This window comes from Bombyx mandarina, chromosome 28 (genome assembly GCF_030267445.1).
Source record: "Bombyx mandarina strain Sakado chromosome 28, ASM3026744v2".
Classification (NCBI taxonomy): domain Eukaryota; kingdom Metazoa; phylum Arthropoda; class Insecta; order Lepidoptera; family Bombycidae; genus Bombyx; species Bombyx mandarina.
In genome coordinates this window covers 9,228,711-9,249,713 of record NC_143233.1, presented here as the reverse complement: position 1 = coordinate 9,249,713, position 21,003 = coordinate 9,228,711, and the positions used below count along the sequence as shown (strand labels likewise).

At 38.0% G+C, this 21,003-nt stretch overlaps 1 protein-coding gene and 2 long non-coding RNA genes across 3 annotated transcripts in view; all 3 read left to right on the top strand.

The window, feature by feature from the left end:
* Positions 1 to 21,003, top strand: part of LOC149499730 (uncharacterized) — a 255,114-nt gene that overhangs the window by 193,897 nt on the left and 40,214 nt on the right. The gene's annotated exons all lie outside the window — the stretch shown is intronic.
* On the top strand, positions 1,248 to 8,596 carry UGT013830 (UDP-glucosyltransferase). The gene is made up of 4 exons (XM_028179584.2): positions 1,248 to 2,551; positions 4,460 to 4,682; positions 6,386 to 6,605; positions 7,624 to 8,596. Exons 1-4 carry the CDS (start codon positions 1,721 to 1,723, stop codon positions 7,910 to 7,912), a joined length of 1,563 nt encoding a protein of 520 aa, XP_028035385.2. The 5' UTR covers positions 1,248 to 1,720; the 3' UTR covers positions 7,913 to 8,596.
* LOC149499731 (uncharacterized) lies at positions 11,908 to 12,503 on the top strand. Its single transcript, XR_016325562.1, has 2 exons — positions 11,908 to 12,136; positions 12,377 to 12,503. It is a non-coding gene; the product is annotated as an uncharacterized LOC149499731 (long non-coding RNA).

Sequence of the window (21,003 nt, the reverse complement as noted above, 5' to 3'; positions counted from 1 at the left end):
TATAATGGTATAAAATGTATATAATGATAGTTAAGTGTTAGATTTTTTAAGTTACTAACATAGATTATAAGTAATTATTACCAACAAAATGTTATGGTTTTAAAAAAAAAATAACTGAAATAAAGCATTAATAAAAAAATAATAATAATAAATAAAACAAGTGTCATGATTGTCGACCGTGCTAATAATAACTCGCCAGAGGTCACAAAAATTGCGAACCGCGATGTCGTACATACATTTACAGATTACATTTGCCAGGCATGATAGAGGGTGCAAGACCGCGCGGCAGATCCCCAGTACGATGGACCGACCAAATAAAGGCAGCTCTAAACGGTCCCGTTAACGAGTGCACAAGAAGAGCCGCGTCACGCGAAGAATGGCGACGTCTGGTGAAGCGCACCACCAACCGAAGTGATGACCACGACCACTCTGCCAAGAGTGCATGCGATTGAGAAGAAGAATTTTACTGGACATGACTGTACTTATAGCAATTAATAATTGAAATAAATACTTTTTTTTGTTTATATCATAGACGGATGAACAAGCTCACGGCCTACCTAATGTTAAGTTATTACCGAACCCCATAGATATCTGATATTGAAATTTGAGGTCTATCTATCAATATTATATAGTAATTACATAAATTACAATCTAATAATTTCCGGTTTGAGTTTTATTACAATATTTTATTCCTTAGTGGAAGTAATTTGTGAACAATTTTTTTATTAATTATAAAATTTGGTACTTTTGAAATTTAAACACCAGCATAGTCGCATCATTCGACAGGATTACACAAGACGCCTTGTTATCCTTTAGGCCACGATGAAGGTTGGAGTGGGGTTTGAAGGGTGGGGCAGTCGTTGTAACTATACTTGAGACCTTAGATCTTATATCTCAAGGTGGGTGGTGCATATACGTTGTAGATGTCTATGGGCTCCAGTAACCACTTAACACCAGGTGGGCTGTGAGCTCGTTCACCCATCTAAGCAATAAAAAAAATTTACTTTGAAACAGAAGCTACTTTCGTAACTGAATTTGGTTTTACATTGTCGATATTTATAAAGCCCATCATACAATTTTTTTTTTTTTGTTTAACCCATTGACTACCGCGTAGATCATCTGTACCCTGCATGGCGCATTGAAGTAATTATGTCGATTTCTGTTACTAAGCTCCAGGGTTGCCTTACTTTGCCTTCTTTTGTTTTTAATGTCTTTAAGTATCAGTATTTTCCTCCTCCTCCTTGCGTCGTATTCTTCATCGCATGAGGGTCGTGACCACCCTTTTGTATCACCTTCGCACGCACGATCTTTCTCCATCCATTCTTGTCTCTGGCGGTGTGGAGGGCGTTGTGAAACGTGGAATCAAAAGCGGTGCGGATCTGGTCGGACCAACGTATTGGGCTGCGCCCCCGAGGTCTTTACCCATCTACCTTACCGGTCACGATGAGCCTCACGAGATTGTATTTTAGCTCTCTTAAAAACAGATTCATTCTCAGTATCATCAAATTCATCTTTCCCTGAGTCTACAAGATATTCCGGCGCCGTAGTAACACAACTCGAAATAAATAACTTCAGTGCGCCACGTAAGACACCGGTGACCAACATGTAAGTCAAAGGGTTAAAGTTGATAAAGACAATATTCCAATTTCGTATCATTTAAACATCGACCGTTGTGCCGGGTATATGTATTGAGCATTTCAACGCGAGATAACAAAAAAAAATGATTCGAATAATCGTGATAATGCTCTTAACCACAACTCTGCAAGGAACTCAAGCGGCTAGAATTTTAGGAGTGTTCCCTACACCATCAATCAGTCATCAAGTAGTCTTCCGACGTCTCACCTTAGAACTTCACAAAAGAGGTCACGAACTAGTAATCGTCACAACTGACCCTATGTACCAGAAAGGCGAAGCCCCTCAAAACTATACAGAAATCGACGTACATGACATTTCGTACACAACTTGGAGAAATGACTTCATGAAACTTTCCAGAGGAAGCTCCGATGATCTTTTCGAACAATCAGCTGTTATATTGGAATTAACTACGAATTTGTTTGAAATGCAACTGAAAAGCAAAGAAGTGCAAGCACTGATCAAAGTTAAAGATGCCAAGAAGTTTGATTTGCTCCTTCTAGAAGCTTGCATTAGACCAGTAATTATTTTAACGCACGTTTTCGATGCACCAGCAATCCTTGTCAGTTCATTTGGAGGTGTGGAATATGTGTTTCGTATACTTGGCGTCCCAACGCATCCTGTACTATACCCGCCTCCGCTGCACCAAAGAATTTTTAATTTGACATTTTGGGAGAAAACGCACGAAATTTTTACTCATTACTATTTGGAATATCTTTTTTGGAAGGCGGAATATAAGGTCGATGAAATGGTAAAAAGGGTTTTCGGACCCAACACTCCAACTGTGAGAGATACCTATCAAAATGTAGAGATGATACTCTTGAATGCGTATGCCGTTTGGGAGAATAATAGACCTGTCCCTCCTAATGCTATATACGTTGGTGGCTTACATCAGAAACCAGAGAAGGATTTACCCGGGGTGAGTTTTCAAACATTCTGTATCCCATTGGTTACATTAAGGCAATTCAGACTGAGTGCTCGTGTGGGCACATCAATATATTTTCGAATTCCTATAAAAAATATGTATTGTTGAAATTTAAAATTTTCATAATTTTATCTGTATGTATGCATATAAAAAAGCAATCTTTTTTGAGTGGTCATATATTATTTAAATAATACTGGCTCTATTTTAACTGAGGCTTAATTTAATTCATTTAAGATCTGAATATGATCAGAGGATACTATTTACTATCCTGTCTATTTCTGCCGTGAAGCAGTAACGCGTTTCGGTTTGAAAGACGAGGCAGCCGTTGTAACGTTGTTGTTATATCTCACGGTGGGTGGTGCATTTACGTTGTAGATGTCTATGGGCTCCAGTAACCACTTAACACTAGGTGGGCTGTGAGCTCGTCTATCCATCTAAGAAATAAAAAAATACAGAGGAAATTACTATTGTTAAAGCAGTTTTAATTATATCTAAAAAATCTCACAATTCAGTGAAGCATAACTTTTATGCGAATTACAAGTACATGCATTTGCATGGAAACTATTTGCAGATGCATTTCTTATCAGTGTTAGCGAAATGTGCATGTAAGATAATGTTCGCCACGGTCATCAGTTGCCAGTATTATCTCACATGTATATGAGATATTATTTATCTCCAAATGTACAGTAAAAAAAAACATATATTACCTATTTACGTTTTCATCACATGTTTATTGCAAGATAAAACTTTCAAATATGCTTGGCGAGAAACTTAAGGTTCCTTTTTGACTCAGGCTCAGTACACGTGGCGCTTTTTATACAGTATTTTGCTGCAGACAATGGCAACCAATGACCTTTACTTTCTACATCATCATCATCATCATCAGCCTTTATCTGCCCACTGCTGGACATAGAACTTCCCCAATGCCTTCCACAGAATGCGGTCCTCATATTTAGACAAATTTATTTAATTTTTATAAAACATAATTATTTACTTATCCGTGTATGAATTAAACCAGTTTTTTTTCATGATGGGTGGATGAGTTTACCGCCATTCGGTGTCAAGTGATTACCGGAGCCCTTAAACATTATCAACATAAATACTGCCACCCAAATTAAAACATGAATTCTAAGTCTCAGTTTATAGTACAACGGTTAGCGTAGTATGGACATGTGATGCGTAGAGAGAAGATGCATGTGACTAGGAGATGTATGGAAATGGTAGTGTAAGGTAGAGGGGGAAGAGGTCGACCGAAGAAGACATGGATGGAGTGTGTGAATGACGATATGAGAGAGAGAGAGAAGTGAGTGTTGAGATGACGGTTGATAGAAGAGAATGGAAGAGAAAAAATAGCTGTGCCGACCCCACCTAGTGGGATAAGTGTACAAAAAAAAACTCTTCGTTTTATAGTAACAACGGCTGCCCCCCTTCAAACCGAAACGAATTACTGGTTTACGGCAAAAATAAGTGGGCTGATTGTACCTAGCCGTGCAGGCTCTCAAGATGCCCAACTACAAATAAAAATCAGTACCTAAGCACGAGTAAGCCACCAGTAAGGAATAAAAAAATTAAGTACCGAAACTGGGAGCAGAAAAATGTGGTATTTATTAGAGTAAGATAATTTGACTGACGGTCGGCATATATGTATATTTCCTAATCATTGGTAGCCTTAAGGGGTTATTCCAACTACATGTGGACCGGTAGATGAGCTCACGGGCTCAGCCTGACAAAAATGCTGCAACTATTGCAACACTAGCCCTACTAGCATTGCTACCACGCGATTGGAGTCGCGATCCACTGAGAAGATCCGGCGAGAAAATCAATGGGTTCGTCTACGTAATGGGGATTCACACTGCATCTCAATTATTATGTGAAATATTTTAATCGTTATTCCATTTCTAGGATTTGAAAGAATATTTAGATTCTTCCAAACACGGCGTTGTATACATCAGTTTCGGCACAAACGTGGAACCATCGCTGCTGCCTCCAGAACGGATTCAACTCCTCATCAAAGTATTCTCCGAGCTGCCTTACGATGTGCTCTGGAAATGGGACCAAGATGAATTGCCGGGCAAATCGGAAAACATCAAAATAGCAAAGTGGCTGCCACAATCTGATTTACTAAGTATGTATGAGCAATTCAGGGCCGCCAGTCAAATTATTACTGACTTTGAAATAAAATATTTTAGATTAGTTGACGTGCTCACGACTGTAGTAGTATGAATTCGCAATTTCAATTCATTGAGAGGTAAACCGACATTGAAACCTCACATACAATTGACACAGTGCAAAGGTGATAAACCTCTCTGGCTATTGCTTAGAGCTATATCCAATAGTAATAGACATCCTTGTGTAGGATGGACTCTTCATACCAGTTTTTTTAGTGGAAATAGTAACATTTTGTTATGCACCACTAAAACAGTCGTTAACTGTATGAGAAATATAGTTCTCTCGTAAGTACTTGTGCGAATACTGTCATACCTTGATAATGGCTTCCTAAATTAAGAAATTACACCAATATTATGTTTGACTCTCCATCAACCCCAACTTTGGTGCTGTGTGCTTAGTGCGAGTTTTTTAACTTCCCGATCACGTAAAAGTTAACTCAAATATGTATGGAGTTGGAACAGCGTCCCTAGCGGCAAACGTTCCAACTCCATACAAATTTGAGTTAACTTTTACGCGATCGAGAAGTTAAAAAACTCGCACTAAGCTCACTTTTTCATCATAATCGGGTGAGTAATTTTATTATTTTAAAGGATAAACATTTTAAACCCCAATAAACCTGTAGAAGCATTCCTAAGAAAGAAGCAGGTGTGTAGGTATGTGAAAATTCGTGCTTATTAGTTAATTTTTTTTATATGGTATTTTATGACCTGGTAACTGAGACCTTTGAGTCATGTCTTATTTTAATTTATATTAATATTTTTATGAAAAATGTTATAATGGAGTGAAATGAAATGAAGACGATTAATTTGAGATATTAATCGACTGGGATGAAATTAAATGAAATGAAATGAGATGATATGGGATGAACTATAATCTCAGTAAAATGGTGGTCATTTAGTAAGATTTTTTTCAATTGACTTTTTGGAGGATCCCGAGAAATTACGTCCAGCGGCTTTGTTTCAATTTCCCACATTCATGCACTTTCACAGATATTAAACAGTTAATAAACCACCGTTATTACACATTTAAACCTGAAGAAACACTAAATAGACAAAATAAAACAAATCACACAACTTCACTCCTCGCGTTCCCGCCAAAAAATCCTTATTAGTTGATTGTTTTTATTTTTAGAATACCTTACATTGGCGTAATAGTTTAAGAGTATTAGGGAGTGTTAATGTAGGTACTAAGTTGAAAATACTATTTCATAGAAAAGGACGATTGGCAACATTAAGTGGCTTTAAGGGTCAGGTGTCGTATATCGGTCGTTGGTAACTAACCATCAAGAGATCTTGAGGAGTATTTCCGCGTTACTTTTTGTCAGAAGATTTTATTTCTTTGCCTGCTAACAAATATAATGAATTCGTTAATAACAAACAATAATAATGGAAACGATTCTTCCTATTGATCATTCATTTACTAAAACCAATAATCCTTATCATTTTTATAATAAGTTACTGAAAATCACTATGTAATTATATTAGTATTCAAATCATTAAAGATAATCCAATAGTTTGGTGATTACACATTAATAGGCACACGAGCATACGACTTAACTATTGGAGAGTAGTCAATTATGCTCATGGGCATCAGCATAAGGCTCTCGCTCTATTTCTTTTTGCTGCAAGTGGAATGTTGAATTGTAGAATTTTCTTTAAGGGCATCCAAAGATCAAGGTATTTATAACTCAAGGAGGTCTGCAATCGACCGAAGAAGCAATCACAGCTGGAGTGCCACTGATTGGGATACCTATGTTGATGGACCAATGGTACAATGTCGAGAAATACGTTCAGCTAAGCATTGGCTTGAAACTCGATTTGGGTTCCATTACAGAGGATTCTTTCAGAAATGCTATCAACACAGTTACTGGTGATGAAAGGTGAGCTCATAAAAAAGTTCATCTTGACTGTTTTTGGTTTTACTCCAGGAAATTTGAGGTTTTTTTTTATTGCTTAGATGGGTGGACGAGCTCACAGCCCACCTGGTGTTAAGTGGTTACTGGAGTCCATAGACATCTACAACGTAAATGCGTCACCCACCTTGAGATATAAGTTCTAAGGTCTCAGTATAGTTACAACGGCTGCTCCACCCTTTAAACAGAAACGCATTACTGCTTCACGGCAGAAATAGGCAGGGTGGTGATACCCACCCGTGCGAACTCACAAAGGTCCTACCACCAGTAATTACGCAAATTATAATTTTATAAGTTTGATTTTTATTACACGATGTTATTCCTTCACCGTGGAAGTCAATCGTGAACATTTGTTGAGTACATGTTTCATTAGAAAAATTGGTACCCGCCTGAGATTCGAACACCGGTGCATCGCTCAACACGAATGCACCGGGCGTCTTATCGTTTAGGCCACGACGACGTCAAATTTATGTACTATCTAACAAGCCAATATCATTTTTTATTTAATGAAGGAAGATTATTTTTTTTATTGCCCCTGTATGCAGACAAGCATACGGCCCACATGATGGTGAGTGGTTACCGTCGCCCATGGACTTCAGCAATGCCTGGGGCAGAGCCAAGCCGCTACCTACTGCTTAATACTCTCCACAAGCCTCTTTTAAAGAAGAACATATCACAGCGCTAGGGAAACACCGTGGAGGGGAGATCATTCCATAGCCGGATGGTACGCGGCAAAAAAGACCTCTGGAAACGCACTGTCGATGAACGCAGAGGTTCCAGGTAATATGGATAAACTCTGCTCCGATGGCGGGAGGTGCGATGATAAAAAGGAGATGAGGGGATCATCTCAAACAATTCCTCAGAGCACTCCCCATGGAACATACGGTACAAAATACAGAGGGAACCGAAGTCCCTCCGCAAACCCAAAAACCCCAAAACCCGCAAAATCCCGTAGTTAGCCTAATTAACCTTATTTATGTTCCAGCTATCGTCAGAACGTAGCTCGTCTCCGTAGCCAGGTATTCGACCAGCCCCAGGGCCCTCTTGAGCGCGCCGTGTGGTGGACTGAGCACGTGCTGCGCCACGGAGGAGCCACTCATCTCCGAGCCGCAGGAGCCTTGAAATCTTGGACTGAATATTTTGAACTAAATTTAATTGCAGTATTATTAGTTAGTTTCTTAATTGCTATTGCATTCATTGTAACATTAATATCTTCGTTCATGACGTCATTGAAAATGTACTTTAATTACGATAACAAAATAAAAAAGCATTGAGTATTCTTGTAATTGTTATCCCAAAAGGGATTTCCGAATAGCCTAAATCTACATATATCATATATAGGGCATATACTATGATTTAAGTTTTCTAAAAAAGCTATATTTTCATCTATACTTATATACTTATATAATATAATCTATACTTAATAATATTATCAAGAGGAAAGATTTGTTTGTTTGTTTGTTTCGAATAGGCTCCGAAACTACTGGACCGATTTGAAAAATTCTTTTTCCATTAGAAGCCGACATTGTCCCTGATGAACATAGGCAATTTTTTTTTCCGATGCGAAGCGAGGGCGGGTCGCTAGTAGTATAAATAAGCATAATTTTAGGGGCGTTACAATTTTTGTATTCTTTTTAATTGCCTTTTTAGGCAGACGAGCATACGGCCCACCTGATGGTAAGTGGTTACTGTCGCTCATGGACGTCAGCAATGCCAGGGCGAGAGCCAAGCCGCAACATACTTTCAGCGTTAAAAATACACATGAAATTTGGTGTTTATACATTAGATAGCAAACGTGATTCAAAGATACACAGGTGTTCTTTGGTGATTTGATTGAAAATTAATTTGAATTCGTAGTTTTTAACAAAAAAAAACAGATTACCTTAATATTTATTAGCCTTTTTTGCGTCAGTTATAAATTTGCTAAATTACGTAATAAAATATTTTTGAATTATGAAGAGATCTTTCATTAAATACTCCCAACCGACCCTTCCATAACAGTTTTGGTGTAACGTGATATACTTATGGATTATGATTTATGGTCAGTTTTAGAGAGTACGGCTTGTCCTAAACGCCATGATAATTTGGAGTCCCTAAAACAATCCGTACGATTGGCAGTGAAAAATTTTCCCATGGAAAGAGTGCGTGCTTCTATTGATAACTGGCCTCAACGTTTAAAGGACTGTATTGCAGCCAATGGAGACCACTTCGAATAAGCTATTTATATTTTAAATTGTTTTATATTTATGTATTAAACTAACACACTGTAAAAGCAATAAATGTTATTTGCAATAGAATTTTATTTTTATTTTTAATTGTAACAGTATTTATGGCAGACTAAGTATACATATTTATCTGTATACTACTAATCGCGTCCCACTGCAATTTAAAGACGAATGTGTCGCATTTAGGGCGCGTTGAGGGTTGAACGACCTAACGACCCATCTAGTGGTAAGTGTATCCTACTCCCCAGATACCGCAAAGAGTATGTCACTGTCCACCGTCCGATCAAGTCGAGGTCTTTTTTTTATTTGCCCCTGTAGGCAGACGAGTTTACGGTTCACCTGTTGGTGAGTGGTCACCGTTGCTCATGGAAGTTAGCAATGCCAATTAGCGATTGTTAGCGATTTTATTACTGGTGGTAGGACCGCCCTGCCTATTTCTGCCGTGAAGCTGTAATGCGTTTCGGTTTAAAGGGTGGGGTAGCCGTTGTATCTATACTGAGATCTTAGTTAGAGCTTATATCTCAAAGTGGGTGGCGCATCTAAGTTGTAGATGTCTATGGGCTCCAGTAACCACTTAACACCAGGTGTGCTGTGAGCTCGTCCACCCATCTAAGCAATAAAATAATAATAATAATAATGCCAGGGGCAGAGGCAAGACGCTGCCTACAAAAGTTTAATAAATTGTATTCCGCGTGTCCCAATTGTCATACCGGATCGCATCACTGCTTTGCGACCGAAATATGCAGGACGAATATTGTTATAAAATATAACATTCATTACAGCGAAACGAAATTGCTCACCATTTTCCGTCCTAACAAAATTTCCTCCTACACATAACGCCGAAAGCAAAAAAGTTTAACATCTCAGACGCGTGAGCGCCTATCGTAGTAGAGACCGAGTTTTCTTTACGATTAACTAATATGTCACTGCCCCAATTCTAATATAAACCGATCTAATAAAACGCGCATACTGTGAGCCAAGGGTCATATGGATGTAATATATGGAAGTAATGATACTTGCCATCCATTCTATTTGTCATTGACTACCCTCGTTTTGAAACTTCTGCGGTTTTTACACTGCCAAAGAACCTAGCTTTTTATTACAGTAGTAGGTTATGTGAAGTCGGGTTTTTTATGTCTTTGGACAAATAAATTAAGACTAGTATAATCAACTGCCTATCAACGTTATATAGTTATATAACGGCCGTCTGGTGTAGTGGTAAGTGACATGGTCACTACACAAGGGGGTCGCGGGTTCGAATCCCGCCAAGGGAAGATATTTGTATGATAAATATAAATGTCTTTGCCAGGGTTATGGATGTATATTAAATATATGTATGTGTATAATAAAAATATTACATTTATTTCCGTTATCTGGTACCTGTAACACAAGTTCTTTACGAACTTACCACGGGACCAGTTAACGTGGCGTGATTGTTAGTAAATATTTATATTTATATTATAGTTATATATAATATTTATTGGATATACATATGTACGTACATACGTGTGACCTGGTATTTATTTCAATAGTTAGGTTAAATTTTTTGTAGAATGAAAGGCGATTGCAAGCCTAATATTTTTTTTTTTTTTACACGATGCTAATTATTTATCGTGGAAGTTTTCGTAAGTGTGGCGGGCAGCCATCATAGAACACAAGATATTTGACAGATGCCTGAATCTTGCTGAGAACGTTTTCAAGATAAACTTGCATATATACAAGTTCCGAACAACATTCGGACCGTTGGTCTACCGAGCTATATTACCTGCTCGGTGGAAGACCTTTCCTCCAACGTTAAACCTCCCAAAGTTAGCACGAGTATTTTCGTAAAAAAGTTGGTACCTGTCTGATGGATTCGAACACCGACTTAGTCGATGTTTCGATTTCGTGTACATTGGGCATTAAATTTTTTGGGAAATATCAAATGCGGTGCGAATATCAGTTCTCTATTAACACATCCACTCATGTGCTCCGATAAGCACCTTCCCATACAATAAATCAATGTTTTGAAGTTATACACAAAAAGTTATACACGAGAAGATACTGTGTAAGGTAAGATGAAGACAAGGTCTTTTCGCTGGCCCGAAAATTCTTGCTCGAATCTACAGAGAAAACACACTATGTTTATGGAATGAGTGTGATGTTTTTACTTTATTCTACATGACAACATGGCATTATAGTAACAAAATAAATATGTATTTAAAGTAAACAGTGAGCTTCTTTGTTTTGTATTAGTCTGCCATTCTTTTAGAATTTCGTTCATTAAATGTTTTTGTTCGTGCGGTTTTATTGTATAACATCTGCGCATAACAATGGCTTAAAATGGCACCATCCTAATTATTTCGTGACGATGTCGCTGTGAAAAATATCTGAAGATTACATTATTAACGAGTGAGATTTCGACCAAGTAGGTGATGGTATTTTAATATCTTTTAATAGGTATATATGAGGACCAGTAGCCGCCTTGTACTCTATTCTCCAAGCAGAAGCAGATAGGTCCAATGGCACAAGTCACGAACTTCCTCATTAAGGAGGATGTGGTGGATAAGGAACTGGTGGTAGCAAGCCTTGTGGGTCCGCACGGGTAGGTAGCACCACCCTGCCCATTTCTGCCGTGAAGCTGTAATGCGTTTCGGTTTGGGGGGGGGGGGGGGGGGGGGGGCAGCCGTTGTACTGTAAAAACGGAGACCTTAGAATCCATATCTCAAGGTAGGTGGCGGTATTTACGTTGTATATGTCTATCGGCTCCGGTAACCACTTAACATCAGATGGGCCGTGAACTCGTCCAACCTAGATGGTAGCAATGAAAAAAAAAAACATATTATGGAGGAATAAATTTCAATTCTACTACTTCGTCTATTTCAGTCGCCAAGCAATCGTGTTTGGGATTTTCATTAGTAAACTTACCAAGACAATGGAGACCTTAAAGTGGTAACCGGGCTGGTAGATAACAAATACCGCCTACTTCTTTGAGACGAAGTCCAAATTCAATTATATTATGACGCGCAAAGATATCCTTGTCGCGCCATACTTTTGTATGTAAAAGTCAATGATGTTATAGTAAAAAGAGGTAGATAAGTTACTTGAGTTCGTAAAGTGGCGCCGTAAAACTGAGCTAATTAGCGCACTCAAGCTTAGTCTCGTGAAAGCATTGGTGACGTTGACTGTGTTTTTTGTTCCGCGAAATTTCTTTAGAATGACGTCCTGTGTTATGCGACACTGTAGAAACTATACAAGTAAGCCTCCCAAAAGTCTAGGGATGACATGTCATGCGTAAGTATTAACTTTAAATTGATTTGCTTTTATATTGTTTAAGAAATCCAAAATATTAGCTTAAATTTATTAAAAAAGGCTCGAGTGCGACGGCATATACTCCGGTCACCGAGTGTAAGAGACATGTCTGTCAAGATTAAAAAGAGTAATGTAACAGAAAGGACATTTCCATGATATTGCCTACACATTAGCTCACAACAACCGAGTAATGAATTAACAAATTTGATTTTATTTTTAAAGGTTTCCGGCAAATGAATTAAGGTGTAACCAATGGATAAAATATATTGTACGTAGACAAAGACATGAAGAGGATTGGCGGCCAAATAATAATGAACTAAATGAAAATAAAAAAATAAAATTATTTGTCCTTTGCTGTTTTATTTCTTAAAAGAATAGTCAGGAGTTCATTTGAAATATATCAACTCTGCTTACTAAACCGTAGGCATCAAACAATTTTATGTTCGTTCTGTGACATTTTAATTGTTAATCTATGAAGTAAGTCGTGACATCGCAACGACACTGCGTAATATATACCCGTCTTGTTTACGGTCTTGCTAGTTAGCATGCTATCTTTTTCACACATTACCACCTTATCAAGTTAACTCTGCTCACGCGGCTATATGATATTATCATCAACTAATTGTCGATTTAATTCGTCCGCATAATATCGTATAGCTTAGTGTGTTTATAAATATATATAGGTATATACATACGCCGCGGACAAGCTTGACTTCGTATTAGTAGTAATATAACGTATCTACCTCTTTTTACTATAACATCATTGGTAAAAGTAATAAATGTTATTTGCAATACAATTTTTTTTATTTTTTATTGTAACAGTATTTATGGCCAGACTAAGTATACATACTTATCTTTATTATCAATATTGTCGTCCATAATTATTATAAAATATTTTTCGTGTATCTCAGGAATGTGGACAAGATAGGACTATTATAACAAATTACATTATTATTTTAGCAACGTTTCGGTCTTTTATTAGACCTTCATCAGGCATCTGAAAATTACACGTAATTGATAACCTACAATACAAAAAACAACAATTGTCTAAACTACCATATTTACCATAATATGAATTTAAATAATCCCTATCATACACTGCACAATTGTCTCAGACATCAGAGACTAATACAAATCTACAAAGCCACTAAATTATTTAATTACTATTTTTTGATTCCGGAAACAAAGCCAACACGACACATAAAATTGCTAATTGCGTGACAAAGGTTAGCCCACTATTGAAACTTCAGTACATAGACTATACTTTACAATATTTTATACTAGCGCCAACCTCGCTAAGTATCAAATTCAAATATATCTGAAATGAAGGTTATTTTTTTCTATTAGATTTATACTCTTTTAATATATCATTATATAAAATACTTAAATTGTTAGTGTCTGTTCGTTTGTTCACAGTATCATTAGTTTTTATAAAGATCATTTCACTAACATTACGTTTCCACCAATTCATTTCTTTATCCAAGATTTCTATCTTATCAAACTCAAAATTATGATGTTGGTCAAAGTGGTGGGTTGCTAATGCTGTTTTATTCTCCTTTAATATATTAATATTTTTGCAATCATAAATGTGTTGTTTTACTCTATTACTCAAATACTGCCTAGTTTGTCCAACATAGCATAAGTCACACGAACAAGGTATTTTATACACTATTCCAGTTTGTTGTTGTTTATTTACTGGATCTTTTAACTTAGAATAGATTGAATTAACTCTCAAGATGTTATAAAATGCTAATCTTACATGAGTTCCTATAAAAACTCTGTTTAATTTATGTGATAATTCTGCCATATAAGGAAACCGACAATATCTAATGTTATTATTATTTGAGTTGACCAAACTCCTTGGTTTATTATTTAAGTTCTCTTTAAATTTATTACTTATCTTTATACTACTAATCTAAGTGGCGCATTTCAGGTGCGTTGAGGGTTGAACTACCTAACGACCCATCTGCTGCTAAGTGTATCCTTTGAACTGGTGGTTGGACCTCTTGTGAGTCCGCGCGGGTAGGTACCATCGGTCTGTCTATTTCTGCCGTGAAGCTGTAATGCGTTTCGATTTGAAGGGTGGGGTAGCCGTTGTTTCACCTTTGTATGTTGAACTCCCATTTCAAGTACTAATAATAAGTCATCTTAAATACCGGACAACATGACAGATCCAGTAATAATTTAATTCATAACATTCAAAATTCCACTTCAAAGTATTGCAATGTTCGAAACATTATTTCCGAGTCGATTGTCTGAAATATTGCTTCAGATAAAACGAAGCGAGCAATTGTAACATTTCTCCCAAAACAAACACAGCTTTCTGAATCAAGTTTGTTATTTGTTATAAATTGTTACGCTTGTAAACGAAATTTCGATTTTGATAACAGTCTTTGAAATCGAACAGTCGCGTTTTGGGTCTACACTTAAAGTCGTATAGACTGGGCAGTTTTTACATAAACTGTCGTAAATATCGTGGATGGAGGCGTTCGTATCGGGGTCGGGGTGCCTCGGCCTCATTCTGGACAGTCTTTTAGTCTGTCAGTAGTGGTTCCGATTACTAACTGATTACGTGCCATCTCTGCAATGATTTTATAGTTGATACGACATCCCTAGAATTATCGAGAATATTCCACAAAAGTAGAGTATTGTGTGGTTCCGCTATCTGAAAATAGATGGCGTTGTACTTTTCGAACGTTCTAGATGCTACTAGATTCTTCGATATTCGTTCGGCGATAGATGGCGTTACTCTTACCGGTGTAACAATGCTGTTTACTATTTAATTTTTAATATTAATTTTAAAAGAGATTAAGGGCTTTAAATGTTGTTTTCTTATTATATAACATGAAACGCATTTAAGCCTTTTGTTTATTAATTCTCAAGTATTCTACGTGTATATCGTTATAAATATATAGATGTAAGTTCAGTGTGCTTAGTGCGAGTTTATTAACGTTCTCGATAGCGTAAAAGTTAGCTCATATTTGTATGGAATGGGATCGTTTGCCTACGTTTGCCGTCAGGGGCGCTGTTCTAACTGCATACAAAATTGGGTTAACTTTTACGCTATCATCATCAGCCTTTATCTGCCCACTGCTGGACATAGGCCTTCCCCAATGCCTTCCACATAATGCGGTCCTCCGCCTTCCGCATCCAACGACTTCCCGCCGTGCGCACTAAGTCGTCAGTCCACCTGGTCGGAGGACGCCCCACGCTCCTTGTACCCATCCGTGGCCTCCATTCGAGGACTTTCCTCCCCCACCTGGCGTAGCTGGCTCGACAGATGTGACCGGCCCATTGCCACTTCAGCCTGCTAACTTTGAGAGCTATGTCGTCGACTTTGGTTCTCCGTCGAATTTCTTCGTTCCGAATCCGCTATTAATAACGTTAAAAAACTCGCACTAAGCACACAGAGCATCAAATTAAAGGGGTTCAGTCGTTTGCCATTTGTCTAGGAAACCCCGAAAATAACCTCCAAAGCAAACGTTGAGTGTTACTAAAAGTTTTTACGTACTAGGTTTGACATTCTCTCTAACTAAGGGACAAAATAATTAAAAACTTTCCCTGAAAAAAAAAAAACGGGTTAGTCATCTCGTGTACCAACGAAACGGCTACTTAAGGCGGTACCTTCCCCTAAAGCGCCATCTGTCGTGCCGCTAATGAATAAACTTTGCCAAAAATTGTCGAAGTAGACGCACGTAAAATTTTTGTTTAACTTAAAAATGCATGCGACAATCTGGCAGCGAATTCATGAAGCGTGGACGAAAGTTGTGCCTTAGTAACGAAGTGTAATGTCTGTTTACGTACAGAATGATAGTGGCCATGGGCTTATTAAAGTTGTTTTTGGAAACCCTTGCAGGGATTTGCAAAGTTTTTTTTTTATTGCTTATATGGGTGGACGAGCTCACAGCCCACCTGGTGTTAAGTGGTTACTGGAGCCCATAGACATCTACAACGTAAATGCGCCACCCACCTTGAGATATAAGTTCTAAGATCTCTCAGTATAGTTACAACGGCTGCCCTACCCTTCAAAACGAAACGCATTACTGCTTCACAGCAGAAATAGGCAGGGCGGTGGTACCTACCCGCGCGGACTCACAAGTGGTCCTACCACCAGTAATTACGCAAATTATAATTTTGCGGGTTTGATTTTTATTACACGATGTTATTCCTTCACCGTGCAAGTCAATCGTGAACGTTTGTTGAGTACGTATTTCATTAGAAAAATTGGTACCTACCCGCCTGGGATTCGAACACTGGTGCATCGCTCAACTCGAAAACACCGGACGTATTATCCTTTAGGCCACAACGACTTCATTTCATTACATAGTTTGTTTTGTTACAAGTACGCGTAAAACAGATGAGTTTTGACCTGATATTAAGTTGATATCGGGGGTCATAGACATAGCAACGTGAATGCCGCATCTCAATTGCATAATACAACAGTTTTCCTATCCTAATAAATGTGTAGAATATTTTGTACCTACCTAAGCGAGCGCCCAAGGACTCATTAATACAGGAATACACTTTACCGATAGAACTATGCTTCGAGAATGCGACACGACATGATAACCCTCTTAGCAGCCTGACTGCCTCTAATGGCCTGCTTAGGCGATCAGGTAACACAGCCGCCGTCGCCCTGAGCACTTCATTTCGGATCCTCTCGACACACTCTTTGTGCTTTTAGTTATTCGATCGATCACCAATCTCGTTCTCTTTCAAGAATTGGACGTGCAACTTAACCCAAGATATAATCCACTGAGTTTCTCGCCGGATCTTCTCAGTGGGTTTTAGATGCCGTTGTAGATTCAGCGAAGCACTGCTTTAGTTAGCAAAGTTTTTTAGGCTGAGCCCCGTGAGCCATCAACCTTTTCCACCAGCTTTGACACCAAATACACCGGGACCAATCTATGTCACCAACAGGATCTTTAGGCGTTACTTTCTATCATCAAAAAGCCATATTAGTATGTTAGTGTTCTATAAATTAATCTGATCTTTTACTATTGTAGTTGAAATTTTAAAAATATTTCATTGGACTATTAGAGCATAAAGTCTGATATTAGTTTTAAGTTAGTGAAATACATTTTCAACGATTCATTAGTAAATTCAATAATCATTCAATTTCATATATCATTATTGGTTTTGATTCATGAAGTAATAACGCGCGAATTAATGAGGTTGATTGTGCTTTGGTATATATTATTATACTAAATGTATCGTTCCTTTAAACTTAGTCTGAAGTAGTATCTACCCAACCCAAAGTGAGTATCGCCACCTTGAGACATAAGGTCGATCCTTATATGAGAGAGTCCCAGCTTCAAAACCGAATGCAGGATTTTTACGTGACAGAACTAGCCAGAACAATACAAATACATACATATATGTATATATATATTTTGCACAGATCTGTGATAACTCGTCATTTAAGTTTTCTCTTCCATTTCTAGTTAACTGCGACGTCAGAATTGATGTGGCCGATGACGTCATAGCATTTAGAACAAGCAAGGGCCTCTGCTCCTCAAAATTAAGTATTTAATAAATTTTCCACTTTTGCCCCATCTGCGATGAAAGTAAATTCAAACGACCACGCCTTTATAATTGGCGCAATACTAAAGATTTAGCGATTTAACTTATCTAGTTAATAATAGTAGATAATTTAATTATTACAAATAACATGATTATAACGATACATTTAAAAATGGACAGCTATGAGAACCAATGTCTCCATCCTCGAAGAGTTGAAGGTCACCAAGCGCCTGCTGACTATGTGCCAGGAAAGGATCCGGAGTTTCTTTGGGCACATAATGCGATCCTCATTGCACAGCCTGGAGAAACTCACAATTCTCGGACAGATGGAGGGGAAGCGCGCTAGAGGAAGAGCGCCAGCTAGATGGGTTGACCAACTCAAGGAGGTGACTGGAGGCCAGATATGGGGAGCGGTACATATGGCGCAGAACCGGACCGAGTGGAGAAGATTGACATACAGTCATGATCCTCAGCATTGAGGGAACGACCAGAAAGAAGAAATGTTCTACTCACTTGACTTTTATTTTATTCTGCTTTAATATCAAAGAATACAACCTTTTCCAAATACGTCGACATTAGACAAATCATGTGAAAAGAATGTTGTATTGTTTGTCTATCCAGCACGTTAATGAGCTAAAGGGTCCAAAGGGTTCCAAGCAGTCTTTTTGGGAGAGATTGTGTAAAAGTCATACCCTGTAAAAGTCATCAAAATACACTTCAGCGCTGATGACTGATTTACTACTGCCTATTTCTGCCGTGAAGCAGTAATGCGTTTCGGTTTGAAGGGTGGGGCAGCCGTTGTAACTATATTGAGACCTTAGAACTTATATCTCAAGGTGGGTGGCGCATTTACGTCGTAGATGTATATGGGCTTTAGTAACCACTTTAAACCAGGTGGCCTGTGAGCTCGTCCACCCATCTAAGAAATAAAAACAAACTTCTCACATACAGCGTAACTTCGAATAAGGATAATCACAAATATTTCAAACTGTTTTGACGAGTAGGACAGCGTTGCACAATACCTGTAATTATAAGGCTTCTACTTGGCCTGAAGGTAGGTTTGGAAGGAATAAGGAAGGTCTTGGCCGTATTCGAGTTGTGATGTCAATGAGTTCCACAAACAACATAAAACTAGTGGTCCATGGGTTCGTTTGCCACTTTAACGGGCCCAAGAGACGTAGACAACCTTTGAAGAGTCACGTTAGAGATCAAAAACGTAAAGTTCCTAGTTCCACTCCCTTCTCAATTTTATTTTAGCTGCTTGTTTTCTTTATTAATAATAATAATAATAAGCCCATTTTATTTCCAAAAACAAAGAAAGAAAGAAAAAAAACACCTTATCAAATAAAAAAGTACAAAATTAAATATAAACTTGTGTTATTGGAACCCTATTCGGGTATAAGCCTCCTCCAGCTTACTCCACTTTTCCCTATCCTTGGCTTTGTTTCTCCATTATTTTCCAGTTGCTGCTATTATTTCGTCGATCCGTCTGCTCTTTGGTCGTCCTCTTCTTCTTTTGCCCACTGGTCCTTCCCATGTTGTAGTTTCTAATCTCCATCTTTTATCCGTATATCTCGCAAGATGTCCTGCCCAATGTCACTTATGTGTTAGAGCGTACCGTTTTCTTTATTACCGAATCAATAAACAAACGTTACAAAAATATGTTCACATTACATAATATTTTTATTAATATTGAAAGCCTTTTTCCTATTAACTTGGACCAAACAATGTAAAGTTGAAAGTCAATGTCAACAACAACTCGAGCGACAAACGTCTCGACTCTAGAAGATTTTGGAAGAGATCTTTTCTTTTGTTTGTCTTTGTTTTGAGAAAATATCTGTATTCATTATTATAAAACGTAAATGTTATTTAATTGACAATTAGTTTAGCGATTTCGGATCACTCGAGGTTAAGATCCTTTAGTATTCGGATTCCAAATGCCTCTATTTAATTGATTGGATTAATTGCTTTTTCGGTTAGTCTCTATGAGTTTAATATAGAAAATTAATTTATACTATACGTACACTAGTTGTTCTTTCAGTATGTAATTAGGTATGATACCCACAGCACGGGAGTCAATTGTAATTTGGAGCATTGAATGTGAAATAATCAAACCTACTATATCTTGATTATTTAATAGCAGTGAATCTTGTTTATCATTCTTGGGCCAACCGTACCCGCATATTTGTGGAGCATTGTACGCCTGGACTGATAGGTCCGACAGAGATAGGCACCATAATGCCTATCTCTGTCGGCATGCCGAGAGTGGTGTTTCTTTTACACCATTACTCCTGGACATATGCCGAGGCTGGCCCCAGCATAATGCTCGGGCCACTTTTCAAGGCTCGTTAAAAGAAGAATATATAAGCTGAAGAAGAATATATAAGCTGAAGAAGAATATATATATGGTAGGACCTCTTGTAAGTCCGCGCGGGTAGGTACTACCACCCTGTCTATTTCTGCCGTGAAGCAGTAATGAGTTTCGGTTTGAAGGGCAGGTCAACCGTTGTAACTATAATGAAACATTGGAACTGATAAATATCTCAAGGTGGGTGGCGCATTTACGTCGTAGATGTCTATGGGCTCCAGTAACCACTTAGCACCGGGTGGGCTGTAAGCTCGTCCACCCATCTGAGCAATTAAAAAAAAAAGCTGTCAAGGAAGCTGTTGGAATGAGTTCATTACAGATCCGTGGAAAAAAATCTGTGCAAACACACTATAGACGAATGGAGCAGTTTCAGATGGTAACAATGAAATCGGTGACCGATATTGCTTTAGTAAAAAAATAGGTGGTAGGACGTTTTGTGAGCCCGCAAGGATAGATACCACCGTTCAGCTTGTTTCTACCGCGAAACAGCTATTAGCAAATAAAAAAGATGACATCGTGATATCGAACGGTTTCTAAGCTTTTCAATACAAGTTACCGTCCAGAATAATCCCGAAATAATTAGACCGTAAACGGAACTAGTGCTATTTATTCCGGAAATATCAACGTTGCGGTCGGAATTATCAAACTTTCGGGTTGCTACCATTTTGTATGGCCACGTATGATACAACACTGTTTATAGATAAGCTATCAGATTGAAAACTTGTATGGGACCCTTAAATTTTAATCTGGATCGAGTTTACAATTTACGACCGAAAATTAAGTTAAGTTTTTCATTTTTTATTTACTGCCTTTGTAGGCAGACGAGCATAAGGCCCACCTGATGGTGAGTGGTTACTGTCGCCCATGGAGTTCAGCAAAGCCAGGGGCAGAGCTAAACAGCTGCCTACTAGTGTTGTTTTTGGTGGAGGCCATATCCATTTTGGTATACAGCTTCTGC